The 21,468-nt window shown below is 38.1% G+C and overlaps 1 protein-coding gene across 4 annotated transcripts; it reads left to right on the forward strand.

Annotated features, from left to right (window-relative positions):
- The first annotated feature begins 8,024 nt into the window (after positions 1-8,024).
- Positions 8,025-21,186, forward strand: LOC148019970 (plastidic glucose transporter 4-like). Of its 4 annotated transcripts, none has more exons than XM_087700189.1 (14): positions 8,025-8,174; positions 9,245-9,592; positions 17,335-17,434; positions 17,508-17,575; positions 17,688-17,820; positions 17,932-18,031; positions 18,114-18,226; positions 18,593-18,686; positions 18,853-19,006; positions 19,166-19,312; positions 19,924-19,997; positions 20,140-20,228; positions 20,327-20,441; positions 20,534-21,186. In XM_087700189.1, exons 2-14 carry the CDS (start codon positions 9,331-9,333, stop codon positions 20,714-20,716), a joined length of 1,632 nt encoding a protein of 543 aa, XP_087556315.1. In that variant the 5' UTR covers positions 8,025-8,174; positions 9,245-9,330; the 3' UTR covers positions 20,717-21,186. The 4 variants fall into 4 exon arrangements, with proteins under 4 accessions (XP_087556315.1, XP_087556317.1, XP_087556319.1 ...); XM_087700191.1 differs by lacking the exon at positions 8,025-8,174 and adding an exon at positions 8,215-8,356; XM_087700193.1 differs by lacking the exon at positions 8,025-8,174 and adding an exon at positions 8,459-8,592.
- The last annotated feature ends 282 nt before the right edge of the window (positions 21,187-21,468 follow it).

Genomic DNA, 21,468 nt, shown 5'->3' on the forward strand with positions numbered 1-21,468 from the left:
TTATTTTGTACACATATAACTCTCTTGTGTATTTCTCTCTCTCAACCCTCTTACACTCCATAGCTTCTAGATTGCATCCCACCATTGCTTCCCTCTCACCTACCTCTCCCATAATGAAGAAGTCAAACCCATGTGAGGATTGGTATGTTGCTAGCATTGTTCCCATGACCAAAGCTAGAAAGTGCAACCAATTTTTTTAACCTAGTACTAAGGTAGATATTATTTACAACCAAAAAATGGAAAGAAAATCTCCCTTGTGTAGCTTTTATCCGTTAAGCCAATAGATTTTAAGAGGTCTGGAAGGTCACACATTCACAACACAACTTAATGGTTTGGAGACTAATGGCTAGGAATCTACTCATCGAAGATAAGCTATGAAAATTCAAAGCAATTCTCCCTTGTTGCTCTTTTGCCAATGCAAGGAGGAGGATCCTCTAAATCTTTTTGGGCTTGCCTAGAGCTTAGAACTTAGAGGGAAAAAGTTTTTGTGTCAGGGATGAAACTAGCTTGCATAACTATCTAAACATGAGATAAGCAATATTTGGGATAAAAGGCAATTTGAATCAGGATTCAAAGCATTTGAGGGACGTAATCAAGGCACTTGTGTTTAAGAGCATTTGGACAACTCACAATGCAATGATGGTTGGATGCATCAAAGGAGTGAATGGCCTTATGGCAAGCTACTTAATACTGCTTTGAAAGACATTTTGATATGCCTTAGGTCAATTAGCAAGAGATATAAGTATTTCAAAGTTGCCTACAAACTTTTCAAGAGAGTATCCTAAGGTTTTTGCCTCCTAGTTTTTGTTGTTGCATTGGCAATCCTTTCTATCTGGGCTTGCAATTATTTATATCATTTTATTTAGTAATATAATCTCACTCTTTTATGCATTAAAAACAAGTAATAACCTTTTCATGCTAAAGTAAATATTCATTTTATGATTGGCTTGGATAGTCTTTTATCAAATCCTCCATCATAATATGTTGGTTTTACATAACTTGACAAATTAATAGAGATAATTATCCCAAAAAGTAGCTAAATTTTACAATTATGCTAATCATTGATTTAACAAATGTGAATTCAAATATGCAATCTACTTTTTATTTGACTCTTATGTGCATATATGAGATCCTTCCTTTATAAATTTATCATACATAAATGCCTTTGGGTTTAAGAAGGCCATACATATGTGTGACACTAGCTAGTTGAGATATGCATTTCTTATATGTCTATGTGTGTTATACTCCTTTTATGATGAAATATGTCGCAGTCCCACGATCATCCACTTTTGGTAGAATGTAGAAGTCGATTCTTATGATAGTGCATGCTTCTCTTAATGATCTAAGACACCTAAAATTGTTACATATAAGAAGTTTTTTTTCAATAACATTTTATTCATCAATATTCAAAGAAACACTTGTTGTGGACTGCACTTATATTGACTTGTGAGAAATATGAGGTGCAAAAATGGGCATTCTTATTAGATAAATCAAACATCACTATCATTAGTACCTAATGTTTAAAATGTAGTACATGAAAGTCTCTTTACCAAGAAGGAGAGATGTGCTTTTATTTTCAACCTTCTAATTGATATATCAACTTTGAAATTGTTATGGGCCACAGATGCTCCATCAATTAGTTAACTATTCAAAATTAATCAACATTATCAAATTAATTATCATTCAACTTGAGCCTATGAAAAGTACTAGACCAAAAAGCCATGACTATAGTTTAATATTTTAACCTTCTAGTTTCTACTTGGTTGATTTAAGTTAGAGTAAAGTAATATAAAGTACAAAGTTTCAATATTACCATTGGATATAAATTGAGCTCATCAACAATCTAACACATTGGGCTTATACTTTGTTTCATTCTACTTTATGTCTATGTTTCAAAGTCATTTAGCTAAACATACACTATTATGAAATTTATCTAATGTCCCACCAAGAATAGAAATGTGGGTGATTCATCAACCAACTTACTATATGAAAGGGGGTTTGTTTGATTGTAGCCACATGACGTCCCCTTTCGTACCTAAATAAAATAAATAATTTTTAACTAAGTAATATGTAAATGAATGTCTGCAGAAACACTAAGGACATCTTAAACACTAATGATGAAGAGCACCATTTTTATAGGAAAAACTTTAAGGGATATGAACATATTCATCCAAATTCAAATATGATGCCCTTCCAACATATCACAAAGTTGACTCATGCAGAAGGTTTGTGAGATGAGTCTTTGTATAGTAGTTAAGGGGGTACCATTAAGCCGATACTTAGACCCATCATGGCATATACTTTTTTAAAGATATCAACCTCATGTGACTATTATTGATTTCTTTTGGTGAGTGCTCATTTTATTTCCTTGTACAAATTGGACAAAATTCTAGTCAAGAACTTGGTGATATGTGGGCCAACCATATATAAATAGCAATGTCAAGTCTTGACACTTCAAATGTTTATCAAATATTAGTCTTGTAAAATCTGGCCCTTTCCTTAAAATGTAGTCAAATTTCTCAAAGCAAGTAAAAGGGGACCAAACTTGTAGATGTTCATTGACTTTTGGATGATTAGCATATCATATTAATTAAATAATGACTTTTGAAAGACAACTACACAGACGATAGAGTGTACACAGACCATTGATTGTTGAAATGGATTAGGAAGCTAGGTGCATCTCATTTCATACTGCATCTAAAGTTAGTTTTTGAGTGTTAATAAAGCCAGTTCACATAATAGTTTCTTTAATGCACTGAAAAGAAAATATATTATGGACAAGAAAAAAGATATTTACAAAGCCTCTCCAATAAACTGAGGCTGATGGCAAGCATAAAGCTTTAAAACTTAGCTAATGCTTTACAAAAAACTTTAAAAGAACTATTGGACCTCAAGACTCCTAAGCACCACCAAAATTTCAGCTTTTAGCTTGAACCACCTATCTTTAGGAACAAGTGGACATTGAAGATGTCCGAAAAGTCTATCATTTCTCAACTTCGAGATTTCTTACGTGGTAACAATTCTGAGAACATTCCAATGACCCAAAGCCTAACCATCACACTTGCCCTTGTCCCCAAATAATACTAGTTTGCAATCCAGAGCCTCATTAAAACTTGCTTTCCTTATCCACTATTGGAGTTGCTTCCACAAAGGCTTAACCTCCTTACACTCCCAAAACACATGTCTCACTATTCAAATCTGACTTACAGGCATGCCATGCCTAGGTAAATTTTACTTACGTGTGTTGTTGTAGTCGATGCATCCAACTTTGATAGTCATGGAACTTCTATGTCTAAACTATAAAATTCTTGCTAAAATAAATTAGTTACCTTTCAAGCTAGGATAATAACTTGGTATACATGTTGCAAAATGAATGGTGGCCTTACAGAATCTCCTACCACCAAGGTTCTTCCTCTCTCTTTTGTGCACATGAAGTAGTGGGGTTGATAACAAACCTCACTTTCATATGAATTCATTTGCATGAGGTTGGTCTAGACTCAAGTCTAATAACCTAGACACATAGCAATTTTTTATGCAGTGACATCATAACTACTTTATTGCCTAGGAAATAATGATAATTTTGAAAGAAAACAAAACAACAAAAGAAAATAGTGTTGCATTGACTTATTGCCCTTGCCACGTACATGGCATGTGATAGTCCCGGGAATAATATTGAGAACTTATCACCTGGTGTGTTTTCTCGCTACAATCACATTGTCCTCTCTAAAATCAGGATGTTGATGCATTTCGTTCTTGTTTGCCACCTCTTCATTCATCCTTGCTATTGCTCGAGCTGTGGGGCTAATTCCTTGTTGTAGTCGACTCAAAAGCTTCTCTACACTGGGTCATGTGCCATGGAACTTTCAGCCACTAAATGCATGCCATATTGTGCTTTGTAGTAGAGCATTTGCTTTCTCACTAACACATGCATCATACAAGCTGATAGATCCTTTGAATCCCTCCTTGGCCAACCAACTTACATGCATTAGCTCTATTAGATTTGTGGTTGGCATATGAGCAATGTCCTCTACCACTTGGATAAGTACCAGTACGAGAGGGTATGGAGCATGAGAAAACTATTGCATCGCACATCTCATCCTACTCTTACGGATTAGACTTACACATTCATTAGTTCTTCAAGTACACATAACGCATCTCGTAACCATTTGTTCTACATGGTTAGTGTCTAATTTAGGAAACCTACTAATCTCCAATGCTCATCATAACTTCTCCTCATTTGGTAGGGCACTTGGAGTATAAGTGAGTAACTCAGAGGTGTGCAATTGAGTGACCTCCCACAAAATTTTGCCCTTGAAACTATATCATGGTGGTGTAAAATTTGCTTAGCCGTGAAGCATCTCCCACATGTGCACATTAGTACTAACATGGTGCCAAACATGAAGGAAGACAACATGATACAACCAACTCCAAGGAGATATGAAGTTTATGTAAGAGAAATCTCATGAATACATATGAGAGAGCACAACGTTCATCTAAGAGGAGAATGCATGATTGTTTGGTTTATGTTGATTGTTTGGTCTATCACATCTTCCCATGTACTTTGAAAAGCATCCAGGTACACCTATTGCACATGCTCTTAAGTATATAAAGGTTCATTTATTTTTTATCACTTTTACATATTTATAATTGTAGATAATCTACAATTTTTAAAAGAAATATGTAAGGTAACTATATTTTGGATAAATCTTTAAGAAGAGTTAGAACTTTTATGCACTCTTATAATGGTAAGGAGGCCATTCAAAGGGATGCCACTTGATAGGGAAGTGGCAATCTCACAATTATAAGCATATAGCATCTAATGTTGTGCTTTGCTTTTTGGTACTACAGATCATTGAGTTCCATGATCTTCTAAAAATGTAGTGGATTATTACTAGTCTTAGCATGACTTAAGGATTGGCTTATGAGGATTTCTATGTTCCATAAAGATTTTGGAAATTTTCTCTTCAAAATATGCATTGCCAAGCTCATGTGTAAATTGAATATGGTTGTAAGGCTCGATTTTGATACCACTTGGATGTTTTGGGCTTGTACTCTTGCAAAACAATTTTCATGCCTAGTAGTGACTTCTTTATCTTACATCAAGCTTCCATGAAATCAAAACAAAGGTATCATAAGAAATCTTGCATTCAATATGCTTAAGTGAATTTGTGCAATAGATTAAATGTGCATTTTAATACTTGTATGAGATCAACTTGAACATTCATTGTATTTTTTGTAATGCATTTTTTTTTGGCCTCCCGATGATATGGGATCACCCCACGGTTTCTCACCCAAAGGTGCAAGCACCTCAAAGTTGCCCAATTGTGGGATTAGATTCAAAGCCTTATCACTCACACACACACACACACACACACACACACACACACACACACACACACACACACACACACACACACACACACACACACACACACACACACACACACACACACACACACACACACACACACACACACACACACACACACACACACACACACACACACACACACACACACACACACACACACACACACACACACACACACACACACACACACACACACACACACACACACACACACACACACACACACACACACACACACACACACACACACACACACACACACACACACACACACACACACACACACACACACACACACACACACACACACACACACACACACACACACACACACACACACACACACACACACACACATGCCTAATCAAATGGGGTGCCACTCATTGGTAACTTGAATATTCATTGTTCATAAGAGGGATGTGACATAATCTCCTTCCTCACATTTCAAGGCAAAAGTTCATCCCACATGAAGCAGGGAATATATAAAAAGTACATTTTCAAAGGCAAGGGAAAGTGGTGTGAAGTTGTGTAGGGTGAAAAGGAAGGTATTTCATAATGATACATTTTAAGGTGCATGTGAAGACCGTCCTATGCGTTATTGACATGTGAATAGATAGATGCCTTATAGAATTCTAGAAATAAAACCTAAGTTGATAGCCACATGCATTCCTCCTCATATGCTCAAAACACCTTTGGTAGAAGATATTAATGCAAAATGTTGTTGACAAAAGCATGCTTGTTTAAAGATGATTATTGTATTTAAAAGATAAAATTATGCTTGTGGTGTTGTGAATATTTAGGCATACCTTGGAAGCTTTTGTAGCCCTTTCAAAGGTGCACTACATTTAATGGATTGCTAAGTAAATCTTTCTCATACTAAGTAAATATAAGCAAACTAACATTGTTACTTTCGAGTTAGACATTTGGAATCTTAAAAATAAATATATATATAGGCATACCTTGGAAACTTTTGTAGCCCTTTCAAAGGTGCACTACCTTTAATGGATTGCTAAATAAATCTTTCTCATACTAAATAAATATAAGGAAACTAACATTGTTACTTTAGAGTTAGACATTTGGAATCTCGAATATAATTATGAGCCGTTTGAAAATCTGTATTCTCTATCTTTCCCATAGTTTAGTCATGTAGGCTTTGTAAATCTATATTCTCTATCTTTCCCATAGTTTAGTTATGTAGCATTCGAATGATATGCCATATTCGTAGACTTGACAAGCTTTGTGGCATGTTAAAGGATCAAAGCATTGGTTGTTTCCATAGTTTCTGTGTTGTAAGGAGAAGAGATTGGTATGATTTATTGAGTTTGGAACGCTATCAAATTGAATTAAAAACTTTCAAAGCACTTCCCATGGGAATACATTCTTTTTTGATATGTTGACTTTACTCGTGAGAAGAGCCAAAATAGCAAAGCATTTCATATCAAGAAGAAACAAGCTGAATTGAGTCATTTAAAATCTATGAATCACAAGGACAAATTTGTCATGTTTGGGGTAGATCTCAATGTTGAGAAATGTTAGAAAAGCCAAGTTAGGAGGTAGGGGCTAAGGTATAGGGAGTTTGGGATAGGAATCAAGATGATATGTATGAGAGAGAGAGAGAGAGAGAGAGAGAGAGAGAGAGAGAGAGAGAGAGAGAGAGAGAGAGAGAGAATTTAGTGGATTGCACTTCGGGTGTCTGTAGCTGGTGGGAATGGTCCACATAGAGAGAGAGAGAGAGAGAGAGAGAGAGAGAGAGAGAGAGAGAGAGAGAGAGAGATCTAAGAGGGTTCCCTTTTTGCTTTCTTTCCTTTTCTTTCCCCTCTCTCTTTTTGGGCTTAGGGTGCACCTGTATTTTGCTATGGATTGGACAAACAAAAAGAGAGACCTTTGTTCCCTTCTTTTAGAAGAGATTTTGTGCTTATCCAACCCCTCCAAGGCTCCACCAATCCTACCATCCAAGGGCCCAAGCCCTTATTCAATTTAGTTCTTAACTCATAATAATGTTCCCACTTGAGTACACATAATTTCCAAAGTTACACAATAATGCTGTTCTAAGGGTTTCATAAAATGCTGTGGCACATAAATGAGACAACCTGGCTGGTGAGGTGGCCCACAGGGACCCCCCCTTCCAAGAGAGGGAGAGAGAAAAAAGTCAAGGTGTTGAAGGGTCCCTTGGATTTTTAAGAATTTAATATTTGACAATTCACAGTTCAAGAAGGTATGCCGTCCACGTCATCCGTGGTGTCTCGTCACCTCCGTCAGCAGGCCAATTTTTCTGCTGTCAAATAAAAATCCAAGGAATTCTCTCGTTTTTAACTAACCAACCAACTGGAAAAGCAAGATCGTGTCAATTTCCAAACTTATTATTACTTAATTATTTACTCTTTTCTTTGTCCTCCGCTATCGTATGTATTTTATTATCCACACCGATGGAAAAATAGCGGATTAATGCTAATTGAAATCGCCTCGGGGCTCGGAAAGTTACCCTTTTGTGTTTATCCACAATTCTTGATTTGTCATTTTGCTGTGCATTCTTCGAAATGCGCGATAATCCACATCTGTTTTGCAAAACCATTTGCTCGAATTAGCTCACTTTTGTCAATTAATTTTGTCAAATTTTCAGAGTTTTATTAAAAGCCTGTCTTCCAAGAGATCTGCCCATGCGCATGCACAGGACGGGAATTCGTCGACTCAGCGCTGCAATAGAGGAGGAGGAGGAGGAGGAGGAGGAGGAGGAGAAGCAGCAGCAGCAAGAAGAAAGGCAGAAGGAAGAAGAAGGAGAAGAAGAAGTGGTCTAGTTCTGCCGGTATGCCATCTCTTCTTCTTTTCGCCCTTCTTTGGCTTGCGGAGCCCCGAATTCTTGATGGTCCACGTCCTTTCCTCGACTTTTCCCTTTTGGAGAAGAAATTTGAGATCACCTGCATGATCTACACACACACACACACACACACACACACACACACCCCGTGCCTCACGGATCTCCCAAATGTACGTTGAACCAGTAATTTCAACTCTCTCTCTGTGTCAAAGTGTTGCTCAAATCAAGGTTTTCCTTTCAATCACATAGCTTGTAGGCTGCTTTGCTTCTCTTTCAGATAGTTTCTAGGCTTCTTTGCTTCTCTTTTTCATCCACGAAGCTCCCGGTTCTTTGCAAATTCTCATTTTGTTTGATCAAATAGACGCTGAGATCAAGCTCTCGGTTTGACACTTGCTTCACCTGCAAAGTACATCAGACTCCTTTCCTTGTCTTTGCTCGCTCTTGTCATCATCAAGGTTCCCGCTTATTTGTAAAGTCTCATCTTGTTTAATCAAGTAGGCGCTGAGGTCAAGCTCTCGGTTTGACAGTTGTTTACCTTCAAAGCACATCGAATTGTGCCTGTTTTTTCTCTGTGTAAGTCAAGCGAAGTAGTACTATTGTCCCTCTGGCAGTATGTTTTGACGTAGCAAGAAACGTTTTTGACTCGAAATCAATGTGAGCATAGTTTTCTTTCTGTCAAGATCTCATCTCCTGAACTGTTAAAAAAGAAATCTGTTTAACGATTGGGTATGCTGGGTATGCATGCTAGATCCAATCACTTTACATGTTCTTTATCGTCTCCTGGCCTTGCCTTCTTGTTCTCTGTGTCAAACAGGCCAAAGATTTGGGATCCACAGCTGCGGTTATCAGACTGATAGACTCTAGGGCAGTACAATTTGTAAAGTGACCTGATAACTGCTTCTAGAAAGAAAATTGGTTTTGCATCTTTAAAGCAGATATGGGGTTCTAATTTCTGAAGCTGCTTCACGACCTTGTCTTCGGAATCTTTTGATGGTTTGGGATAACTTGTGTATTCCTGTCCAACACATACAACTTCAGATCTGTGTTTCACTTTTCAGGTGTATAGGCAGCGTTCTTGTACCCTTCCTTTGGAGCAGTATTTGGCCAAGATATTTGAAGGAAGAGCAAAAGAAAACTGATAAGAATGCAGCTAGCTGCTCTCTCCAGTTCAACTAAGGGATGGACTGCCACAGGATCCTACCTTAGTCATAGAGATCATGCTGGACCTCACCATCGGGCAGCACGCTTTAGTGGAATGAACTCAAAGAATAATAAATCAAGCTGTCTGAAGCACCTGTCTTCCAGAGACCCTTCATTTATGGGACAGGTGCCGTTGTTTGCTGGACGATTGGACGTGACAAGTAGGAGGCATGGCCACAAGCAGCCAGTTGTCCGAGCGCATGCAGGTTGGTTAGCTTCATCTGGTCACCTTTGAATGATACCGTGAAATGTGTAGCTCAATTCCCCCCCTTTCGGACTTTTACCTTTGATGGTTGTAAAATATTATCGCCCTATATTTTACCATGATGTCTAGATTGGTGTTCTGAAGAACTATGCAAGTAAAAGGTACAGGAATTTGAGTCTGGCTACATTGTCCTTGCTTACTCTGTTCTGCAGTGGTTTATGGTCTGTGGATCCCCACATAAATTGCAGATAAGTTTCAAGTTTGCTTTGTTGGGCTGCAGCCTGACATAAAGTTTCAGACCAAGATGTGTTGATGTTAAAGCCTTGTTTAAGACATGTAAACATCACATCAGATCAGGTTGCAGAAGTCTTTTCACTGTTGAAATGTTTTGGTCATAAACAGTAAGAGTTACTCCAGCTCTTGGTGATGAAGAGCAGTTTTCACCTTCTGGAGTTAAGTTTAGACCATGTGTTGCTACCTCTTGTAGAAGAGAAGCTCTTTTTGCATATAAGGATGATAGACCTGAATTGACTAGCTTGTTTGAGGTTGATAGACCATAGGCCAGTACAAAGTACACAGTACAGGGATTTTTGTTCAGCTACATTGTCATTGGTCACCGTGTTTCAATGGTTCATGGCCTTGAATTCCCAGGTCAATTGCAGATAAGTTTGTTTCAAGTTTGCTTTGTTGAGCTTCAGCCACATGAGATCAGGCTGCATAAAGTTTTTTCTTGGTTGAGTGACTTATGTATGAGCCCATGGTTGGTTGCAGGAAGAGTTTTGCCAACTCTGATTGATGAAGAGCAGTTTTTACTTTTTGGTGAAGTTTAGACCATATCTTGTTTACCTCGTGAAGAGAGATTTGCAGTAAAGAAGCTCTTTGTATGTCCCGAGGATGTTTGACCTGAGTTGATCAGCTCATTTGTCTTGTTTATGTTGTTTCCTGAGAAGTTCAAAGATGAAAATACTAGGGCATGCACAGAAACGTACTGGATTATAAGTGAGAAAAGAAGATGCAGGTATCAGAGAACCATTGCAAGTTTTGCATAAAGTTGTAATAAATTTAGTGGCACTCTTTTTGCTATTTCCTATCACGCTAGCGACCTTTTACAAAGATATTCGATTGTTGATAATGATTGAAGTTTCATACCATTAACTTGAGTGTTCTTGGTGTAAAATATTAGTGTGACTTTGGTGCTAAAGAATCTGTGGAGTTGCTACTATGGAGATTTGGACAGGCCTTAACTAATTGTGCCCTTTCAAAGAGCGAACAACTTAACCATTGCACTCTGCTGATGTTGCTCATACCTTTGGAGTCTGACAGACATTATAAGAACTCTCACCTGAAGTGCTTCAAAAACTGACATATTTTATCTTGCTCAAGGCTCTCAACTCCAAATTGGAAATAAGTATTAAGTTAATCCAATTCCATTAGGGGTGGCGAGAAGCACTTTGTCATATGATGTAGTGATATCTGAAGGAGTTGAAGGTAACATGTTGACATATCAATTTCAGTTTTTGTATTTCCTTCATGTTGTGCCATGTTGTTCAAGTGCACAATAAAACAAGGCTATTCCATGGTGCATGAGTTAGATAGATAACATTGGATAAGCTTGATATAAAAAAGTTCCTTTTTTCAAACATGGAGGGCTTCCTAAACTGTTAGGGGCAGCAGGCTGCTGCAGATACCTTTTTGAATGAAAAAGCAGATGCAAAAAAGCATGAAAGCTTGGGCATTGAGAGGTGTAGTTACACGCTCGTGCAAGTAAAACAACATTGCTCCCCATTGGCTCACTGTTTGGTGCAATAGAAATTGGAATCACTTGAGAAAGTGGTGAATACAGATGATAGCCTGTGGATAGTCAAATGATCATGAACAAGCTATTGTGGATTGTGACATACTTCACAAGCTCCATAAGTCATGGATAGATTTGTCATAATACCCAACAAAATGTGAAACAATATGTGCAAGTAGGAAGGCTTGAGGCTGCTATATTAGAAGGTACTTTGTCCATTGGAATAAGAGAAACCTTGCGATAGATGTTTAGGTTTTTTTAAATCCAACTGACCTAAGCTGTTGGTGCCATTAGAATTATCATAAGAGCTACCATTCAAAAGATACTCATTTTAGCTGATTTTCTTTCTCATCCTTTGACATTCCCTCAACAGTCCCTAGTTATTTCCAACTTTGGGTGAAGAGCAATTGTTGGAGCTTTTGCAAGCTCGATCATGGAGTTGATAGAACACTTATTGTTTCAAGCATTTCATCCAATTCGGCCATGGCTACCTCTCACGTACCCGATACATCTCTTGCAGTCATCAATCTATTCATTCTTCTCCCAAATCACATGAAAGCAAGAATGAACGAATTGACAAGGGCATAGGGAACTCACCATCTTATCTTACCCTTGATGTTACAAAACGAAAGCTCGATAGTGGCTCCATAATTTGTCTAGTGGTACTCAATCTATCTTCTCTTGATGCTAGATCATTGGGTTGAAAGCGGATGAATGAATGCTTGGATCATGCCATTCTAAAGATAAGAAGTACGAGTAATAGAATTTAGAAACTTGAGTGAGTACCATTTTAAGCGATTGAGCTTGATCTATTCTGTCAAGGAGGGGCGAGAAGGGATGTGTTAAGCAAGAATTTTTGTGTCATAAGGCTATATGTTGTGACTCGATCTCTTCTTAAACAAAATCCGTTCAGACTCAAAGAGTTGTTTTGTTTCTTCGACTTCTATGGTGTCTTTAGTGATGTGTTCCATTGGATTCGGTTCCATGTAAGGCTTAAGAAAACTTACATGGAAAGTATTATGCATTTTTAAGTGCGAAAAAAACTCAAGTCTATAAGAAATTTCATTCATTTTGTCATTTTTTTGAAGGGTCCAAACTTCAAAGTATCTGCTCGAGAGCTTTGGGAAAGACTTGAACCTTATTGCATTTATCAAATTTCAACAAAGTATATTGACCATTTTTAAAACCTTTCCAAACATATTGACAATGTTTAAATGCTAATTGTCTTCTTCTTTTATCGCTCTTGGGCTGCCTTAGTCAGCCATTATGCATTGTTGTTTTTAAATTTGAAGGAAACTCTAGTAGTAGAAATCTTATCTTTTGGATTGATCTAAAAGCTAAGAGAGTGGGTGTGAACCAAAGAATCCTTTGAGATTATCAATTCAATGGATATTTTGTAAGAAGAAATCTTGCTTTCATAATACAAAGGGGAAAATCTAAATAATAGTGATTATCTCATTTGGAGCTTTTTCTATGTGTAAGTGCTCTATATTTTTGTGAGTAAACTCTAGCAATGGAATCTATTACTCCCATTATGACTTATGTTCACTAATATATTCAAAAGAGTTAGATTCATAACTTCCATTTCATCCTCAATTTGAGGACGAAAAGGTGTAGAGAACTTTAAAGTGGTTTCTAAGCTCTCAAATAAAACACTTCAAAAATGGAAACGGCTTGGGATCCAAATTGACTAAGTGCTCATGGGTGGTTTGTACAATGAGATGCATAAAAGAATGCTATACAATGAAAATGACAATCCTCATGTAGTAAGGTGGTACTTGTATAGTGTTCCTTGGGCCCCATGATAAAATGTTTATTTGTCCAAGCGTCCTTTTACAAAGATGTTGTGAAGATCATGTAATGCAAAGGGGAAGATATACAAGAAAGAGATGCTGATGTTGAAGATAAGAGGACGAAACTTGTAGTTACTAGAAGCTCTCATGTCGGTAGAAGAACAAGGCTTAGAGAAAGATGAAACCACAAAACCTAAAGATTCGCATTGGGAGATGAAGCTTCTATGGCAGTAGAAGAACAAGGCCCAAAGGAAGATGAAACCACAAAGGGATAAAGCCCAATGTGAACGTTATAAGTATTGAATCTAATCCTAAGCTATTGAAAGAAAACTAAATAGAATCTCAATTATCATGAGAAGTTGGAGGGACGTTAGGAAATTGCAATTGGTTGGTATCAACAACATGCTGAAATGAAGGAGAAAGTAATGCAATACATATATACCTAAAGATATACGTCTATCTATAAGGCCTCTTCTATGGACATTTAACTTATTGATATTGATCATGGTCTCCATAGAAACTTACAATTGGATCATCCACAATAGGAGGAGCAATGTAAATATGGATTTTTGTCATATGAATCAGAAGGATTATACGAACTTGATACTGGACATAGTTGTAATGAAGACGAGGGTTTACTAGTCGTCTTGAATTTGATATATCCTCCCTGAGTGGAGAGTTGGCTACTCTTACCAATAGGCTTTGTCTGATGTGTAGCTTCTAAGAAGTGTTGAGTGGAGATAAAGAATTGTAGTTGGGCCATTTGCTATACATGCATTCTTTGAATTTGGTGTCCAACAACATCTGATAAGGTGTATGAACTTTGCGTCTGCATTTGGTAAGGTGTATAAAGATGAGGGAGAGGATGTATTGTCATCATTGTTGAGAGCATAATGTTGCTTAGGGACTTTAGTGAAGGAGAAGCTTGAGAAGATACAATGGCTTCTCAAAGAGTAAGGTTTGTTGGTTATTGTTAGTTGGTTACATGTTCCTTGTGTATTTTACACAAACCAAGCCGTTGCTAGTGTATTTCACGCAAACCAAGCCTTTGTGGTAGCCGCAAGATTTTCTTAGTAGAGCATCAGCTTTGATACCATGTCAAGATATACCAGGGTTTGCATTGATAAAACAGAAAATGCACGAACATGACTAGAACACAATAAATTAGACAAAAACAAAAAATGCAAAAATAGGGGGAAGAAGATGAAGCAAAATGAAGTTGGTTTTGTGCCACTTGTGTATCTTATACGAACCAAGCCTTTGTGATAGCTGCAAGATACTCTTTAGTAGAGCACTAAATTTGATACCATACGAAGATATGCTAGGGTTTGCATTGAGAAAACACACAATGCACAAACACGACTAAACAATAACTTAGATGAAAACACAAAATATGAAAATAGGGGGAAGATAAAATTGAATGAATAATAAATGCTCAAAAATGAATGAATGTCCACAATGTTGAAAGGTAGAGCACTCCAATAGCCGACAACTCTCACGGGTCTGCCCGGTCCCATGAGAATCATCAGCTGTTGGATTGCTCTATCTTAAAACATTGTGTACATTCATTTGTTATTGTGAGCCAATATTCTGATGAGTACAGAAACCACCAGCCGAAGTAGAGGCTGATGAAGAAAAGAGCAGAAAAATAAAAAACACAGTAACTGGTCAACACGTATTATGATGTGGCAATCAAGGTGGCCTGATGCAGTCTCCCAAAGTGCACCGGCAAATAGGTGATAATGAGGAGGGGCCGAATCGGTAAACACAGCCCACAATAATGATGATGATAGGCAAGAGGTATGATTAGTAGGCTGGGAAACACCAAAAAGATGATCTTGATGAAGAAGTCCTCTTGTGCATTTGAAGTTTTGGAGTCCTATACATTTGAGTTTTGGGGCTATTTAATGAGCTTTATGGAAGGTTTAAAGTTAGTGCACTTAATTTAGCTTAATATGCATAGGGCTTGATCTTCTTTTGGGGGCTGAATACTCCTCATGAATTAGCGGTTTCTTCTTATCATTCTTGTGGAATGATTTGTTGCCATCATTCTCCATTTCCTATGTCTCATTATGATCAATGAGTTCCCTTAGATAGAGTAGTACGAAGTTTGATACACAAACCTCCTTGGAACTTTCTTAGCTATTTAGAGTTGTTGAAACTTGATGTTCTTGAAGTGTTGGACTTGTAACAGTAGCTTTCAAAATCTCTTTGTATAGTCATCAAACGACTTACTCTTTTGTTGCTAGAGTCGATGCCATTCTGTCTTTATAGCTCTTTTAAAATGCACATGAAATGTAAAGCTACAAACTTAAGTATTTTCTTTTATTTTATAATTGTCACAACCATACAAGATTTGAATTTGATGAATAAACTTAAGAAGATCAAGATTATTCAAACCATCATGTGTACTAAATTTGATCTTCTTTTCAAGTTGGGATAGTGACTTGGTTTTCTTCTTCTTATGTCTTTGTTTGTGCTTGGATTTGGGTAAAGAATGCAGATGCCTTTGTTGATGATGAGATCTTTCATGAGAAGGGTGTGACTCTTTGTTGTGAGGGGCCATTGAAAAAGGCATCGGATGACTTCGAAGAAGAAATGGGCTTTGATGTGATCCTTTTCTTTTCCTTGAAGTAGAATGGGTTCTTTCATTTGTTTTACTTTGCCTCCTAGAAGCAATTGGGCTGTTTTATCGGCTCCTTTCATTGCTATGGCTTGTTTTTGGAGGTAGATGGACTCCTTTCCTTGGCTATGTTAGGCTTCTCAACTCTTTTTAGTTTCAAAAGTTGCTCACAACTACATTGATTCTTCTCTCTATTTCTTTGAATGGCTTGAAAGATAGCACTTGACTCTTCCATTAAAACTCTAAGAAAAGTATACCCAAGCACTCCATGCAAGGGCTGAAAACAAGCAAACTTATACTTGTAGGCACTACTACTGTTTGGGTGAGGATTGAGTCAAAGCTCTAATACCATTGTAAAGGCCCTCAACCACACAATATGCGTGGCAATTATAATATTTGCTTATTTTCAAGTCATAAGACTTAATGTTTTAGGACAGCTCGCCAAAACATTTCAAGAAAATGGCTTGCCAATGTTTAGATGTAGAGGGTAACATTGTTAGGCCATCCTGAGGAGTTGCCATGGTGCAAGCCTTTACTTTATGCTAGGTAGGATGCCACCTACCTTACGAAGATGACCTCGTTGCCCATATGTTTGTCATATTCAATCCATCATCATTCACCACAAGAGATGCCCACACAAACACATGAGCCCTAATGAGAGTGGTAGTAATGGAGGCAACACCCATGACAAGATCTACTTTACACTAGTGGCAACAAGATAACAAAACTTAAGTCTTAGTTAGATTTGCTTGTTAGACTTTGTCAGATCTACTTAGTAGACATGGTGTGACGATCTGATTTTATTTATTGAGATACAATGCCATTCTATTTTGTAGTTCATAACAAGGCATCATTTGACTTGAGCTACATATTAAGGTCTCATAGGTAAACTTTGGCCTTTTTCAGATGTTAATCACACACCCACCCACCCATCGACCCACCTCCAGCCCAAAAATTTTTGAGCCCATACCATGCTTCCAACAGCTTGGTGACCACATCCATTGATTGTCAGGCCACTGAACAGCTGTGATCATGTAGCCTTGGCTCTTGAGAGTAGCATGATACTACAAAATGCACACTTGAAAACAATACTAAGGCTTTCCAAGATATCACCCTCTTGGATGCATCATAGCACATGAGTACCTTGCAAGAACCTCAAATGAGTGTGACCATGCCAATGTTTGTGATCCAACAAGAACCTGTGACAATGTTGCCCTCAAAGTTGAGAGCAAGTGCTTTTGAGAGAGTTTGGGGGGTTAGTGGAATTAATGACTTTGAGAAGAGAGCTTGTGCTGAATAGTTTGCTTATAAAGCATGCTGTAATTTCTTGACTTAACAGCAAGTGCAATGCCATAGGCTGGAGTATCAAACTTTTCTAAAGGGATTTTAATGTCATAGACTTGTCTATAGAAATGCGAATTTTAATGTATGTGCAAAAGATGCTGAACTTCATTTTTGTGGTTACTGTTCTCTTATGAGCACTTTGGAGTTAATGCTTGTAACCTTTTTTTGTTTATTTCTATGATTTACAGATGGTGAAGCTGCAAAGAGTACCATTTCTACCAAAGGCACAGTCTTGCCGTATGTTGGTGTTGCTTGTTTGGGGGCAATATTGTTTGGTTATCATCTTGGGTAGGTCTCAAAATATTATATATGTCACTTGTATTTTAAGAAGTTTGAAGGAATTACTAATACATATCTTCAGGGTTGTGAATGGAGCTCTGGAGTATCTTGCAAAAGACCTTGGCATTGCTTCCAATACAGTTTTACAAGGTATTTGCATGATCAAATTTTGATATCAGTGTGGGCATTATTGAAATATCACAGAGCTTGAATTTGGCATTCATTACTATTCAATGCTGGCATTTTTATTTTGAACTTGCAGGCTGGGTGGTCAGCTCGACTCTTGCAGGGGCAACTATTGGTTCATTTACTGGTGGGGCTTTAGCTGATCAACTTGGTTGCACACGAACTTTTCAACTTGATGCCATTCCATTGATTGCTGGTGCCATTGTCAGGTATATACTACCTGGTATCCCAAGCTGCTATCTACTCATGAGGTCAAGCATAATGGTAAGTGAACTATTCTGGTCTGACAATCTATTGGTGCACCTTTTCTTGGAATCTAGTGCCACAGCACAGGGTGTCCATGCCATGATCCTTGGAAGGTTTCTTGTGGGCCTTGGCATAGGGATCTCATCAGCTCTAGTACCTCTATATATCTCTGAGGCAAGCAATTAAAGTTAATTTCATATACACTTGACGACTATATCTAAGTCTAGTTTCTCACTGGAATGTATACATTCAATAGATATCTCCTACGGAAATTCGTGGCGCACTTGGCTCTGTCAATCAACTATTTATCTGCATTGGCATCTTGGTTGCTCTAGTGGCTGGGCTCCCACTGGCTGGCAATCCTGCCTGGTATGCTTCGGAAGCTTCTGTGTACTTCTTGTAGTAGAGGTTATAGATTTCTGGCAAAAAACGGTTTGTTACCTTGATTGTACGTCTCACTCTTTAACGGCTACTATTATATGTTGATGATGTGTATCAATTATGATAGCTATTACAATTCAGATTGCGAACATCAAGTTCTCAATCTTGACAGAAAGATGCTAACACAGAAAACAAAAAAGCTAATGGCAAGGCCATTTGAGGAGTCAAAGTTAACAAATAAGAAAGCGGGAGTTAAAAGTTAACAAACAAAAAGAATGGCTGCTATATTACTTGTGCGCACAGGAAAAAACAGTACTAGCATTCTGCTCACAGTGAACATTGTTTTACTTTTAGGTGGCGTACAATGTTTTGGATAGCTGTTATCCCAGCTGTTTTACTCGGTCTTGGCATGATGTTTTCACCTGAAAGCCCACACTGGCTTCTCAAGGTAACTGCAGTGATCAGTAACAAATTTTCAGGTTTATGTTGAGTCAATTCTTTTTCATGAAGGCCCAGGAATTTTACAAATGGGGTCCTCATTTTTCATCATCTTACGTGCAGTAAATCAGGGTGAGCCACTGATAAAAGGTTTTTCCGTCATGCTTTATGAGCAGCAAGGCAAAGTTCCAGAGGCAAAACTTGCACTAAAGAAGCTTTGGGGAAGTGCAAAAGTGGAAGCAGCCATGGCTGAATTGCAAGCTGGTGGTACTGATCATTCAGGAGAGGATGCTGGATGGATGGATCTATTTAGCAGGCGCTATATCAAAGGTGCTTTTGTGTATGCATTTTCGATCCTTTCATCTCTCTCCAGTCTTTAATTAAGCGCACAAAAGACTAATTTTAACCAGGATTATCTTGTTACTTACCCTGTTTCAACATATAGCTTCGATGCAATTTTACCAACCATCCACTCATTTGTCTGTGCAGTTGTCAGTGTTGGGGCTGCACTGTTTCTCTTTCAGCAGTTTGCTGGTATAAATGCAGTTGTTTACTACTCAACCTCAGTGTTTCGAAGTGCTGGCATTACTTCTGATGTTGCTGCGAGCGCTCTAGTGGGAGCTGCAAATGTCCTTGGTAAGACTTCAATTGGGAAGCATCATAACATCCAATCAGCTTAAGCCTGCAATGCATTCTGTAAGCATAGTGTAGGTCAAGTTAGATGGGGCTTTACCTGAGTGGGGACCACGTAAAATAACAAGTGTAGGATCCTTTTTTCTACAGCACTTCCTTTTGGTCAGTTTGATGGCTGGTTGAAAATGCCCAGATCTAGAATCAGCAGGTCTTGCTATGGCAGCAAGAATAGATGTAAACACATATGATATGTCCTGCACTTCTTATAAAAGGCCGAGTATTGCAACTTTACACTGTTTCCTAGGAAGTATTGTAATAAATTTCTTGTAGAGTCCAGAGAACGAGTGACTATTTCTATGTCTGTCACCTCATAGATGGCCTTCGAGTTTTACAATGATGTGTCCTGTGGCATCATAGCTACACTGGAACCTTGGACTGTGGTTTGTGGTTCCATGGCACAAAGCTAATATGGATATTGGAATGTGGTAGAAATAGAAAAGCTTTTGCTACATATGGATCACTTAGTGGGTTAGTTTATGTGTCTAACTTGAAGGGTCTGCTGTATTGAAGTATGACTTTTAGTAGCACAAAATGACTTTTCCGCTGTTGTACAGGTACCATTGTGGCTTCTTCATTGATGGACAAACAGGGGCGCAAAAAATTGTTGATAACAAGTTTCTTAGGAATGGTATGTTCCTGCTCTTGTAAATCTCTCAAAAAATTAGGCAGTGAACTTTCCAAAGTCACACATTAAGTGCACCTTGCAATTACATAAAAGGCATTCATTTGTATGCATATGTCGAATTTTCAATAATAGGTCTATGTTACAGGCTCTTTCAATGGTGGTGCTTGCATTGGGTCTTTCGTGGCCAGCCTTGTCTGCATATTCTGGCCCACTTGCTGTAATAGGAACTGTTTCGTAAGTGTTACAACTCGCAACTTCTTTCAGTATATTTTCCATTGGTTTCTTTGGAATGCAATTGCAATATTTGAAAATTGTGATCCATTATCATGCAGATACATACTTGCTTTCTCCTTGGGTGCGGGTCCTGTTCCAGGACTTTTACTCCCTGAAATATTTGCATCACGTATCCGTGCCAAAGCTGTCTCCCTTTCACTTGGAGTGCACTGGGTAAGAAACTTTGTATAAAAGTCTCTTCTTAGATTTATTTTCACTTGGAAGTCATCAATCACAAATGCCCCTCTGCATTTTGGGTTTTGCAGGTCACAAATTTCCTGATCGGCCTTTACTTTTTGAGTGTTGTGAACAAGTTTGGAATTAGCAGTGTATATCTTGGTTTTGCTGCAGTATGTATTGTAGCAGCTACCTATATTGCACAAAATGTGGTGGAGACCAAGGGAAGGTCTCTTCAGGAAATTGAGATGGAACTTAGTCCTGCAGTATGACTGCCCAATTGAAGCTGCCAATTTTTTGGCTGAGAAATTTGAAATTGCTATGGAAATCTCTGAGCCTTTTGCAATTTTGACAGGCTATCCGCACAGCTATGCTATCCGGCGATGTTCATTGGACCTTTTGTTATTTGTAAAGTGCACTTCATCGGAGTTTGGGAAAGGGTGATTTGTTGAATGTGTGTTTGATCACTAAACTTTAGGGCTACATACTCCAGACATTTGGCAGAGTTTTGGATGAGTCTAACTGGCTCTCCCTGGAGACCTTGATACTACCTTTTTCCCGGCTAACAGTTCTGAAATGTTTGGGCTAAACGTGACACAATAAGAACTGGTCTGATATTGTAACCAGAATGCAAGTCCTAGTTCTAGATCTTACTAGCAACTGGCTACTTTGGGTAAGGGATTGTTTGCTGGGTTCTTGTAAATACGATTTCAATGTGTATGACATGCCCCGCTTCATTCAAGATGGACAGAAAATTCAAGCATAGTTAAGGTGTCATGGGATGAGCATTACGATGCCTGATGAGTAGGTTTTTAAATAAAAGCTACGGAATGCATGAAGCTGTTAACAGCATGACGGATAGAGCACATTGTGGAAGCTGCTGAGTTTGATGTATTCTCTGAGCAGAGACTTTCATAGATTATGGTGCTTTTGGGAGGAGTGAAGGTGATATGATGATGAATTGGACAACACTTAGGCAATTGCGTTTGTAATGGCGGCTCTTAAAGCAAACAAGTTCCGTCCT

This window comes from Lygodium microphyllum, chromosome 19 (genome assembly GCF_053477565.2).
Source record: "Lygodium microphyllum isolate KBCC chromosome 19, Lygodium_microphyllum_v1.1.10, whole genome shotgun sequence".
NCBI lineage: Eukaryota > Viridiplantae > Streptophyta > Polypodiopsida > Schizaeales > Lygodiaceae > Lygodium > Lygodium microphyllum.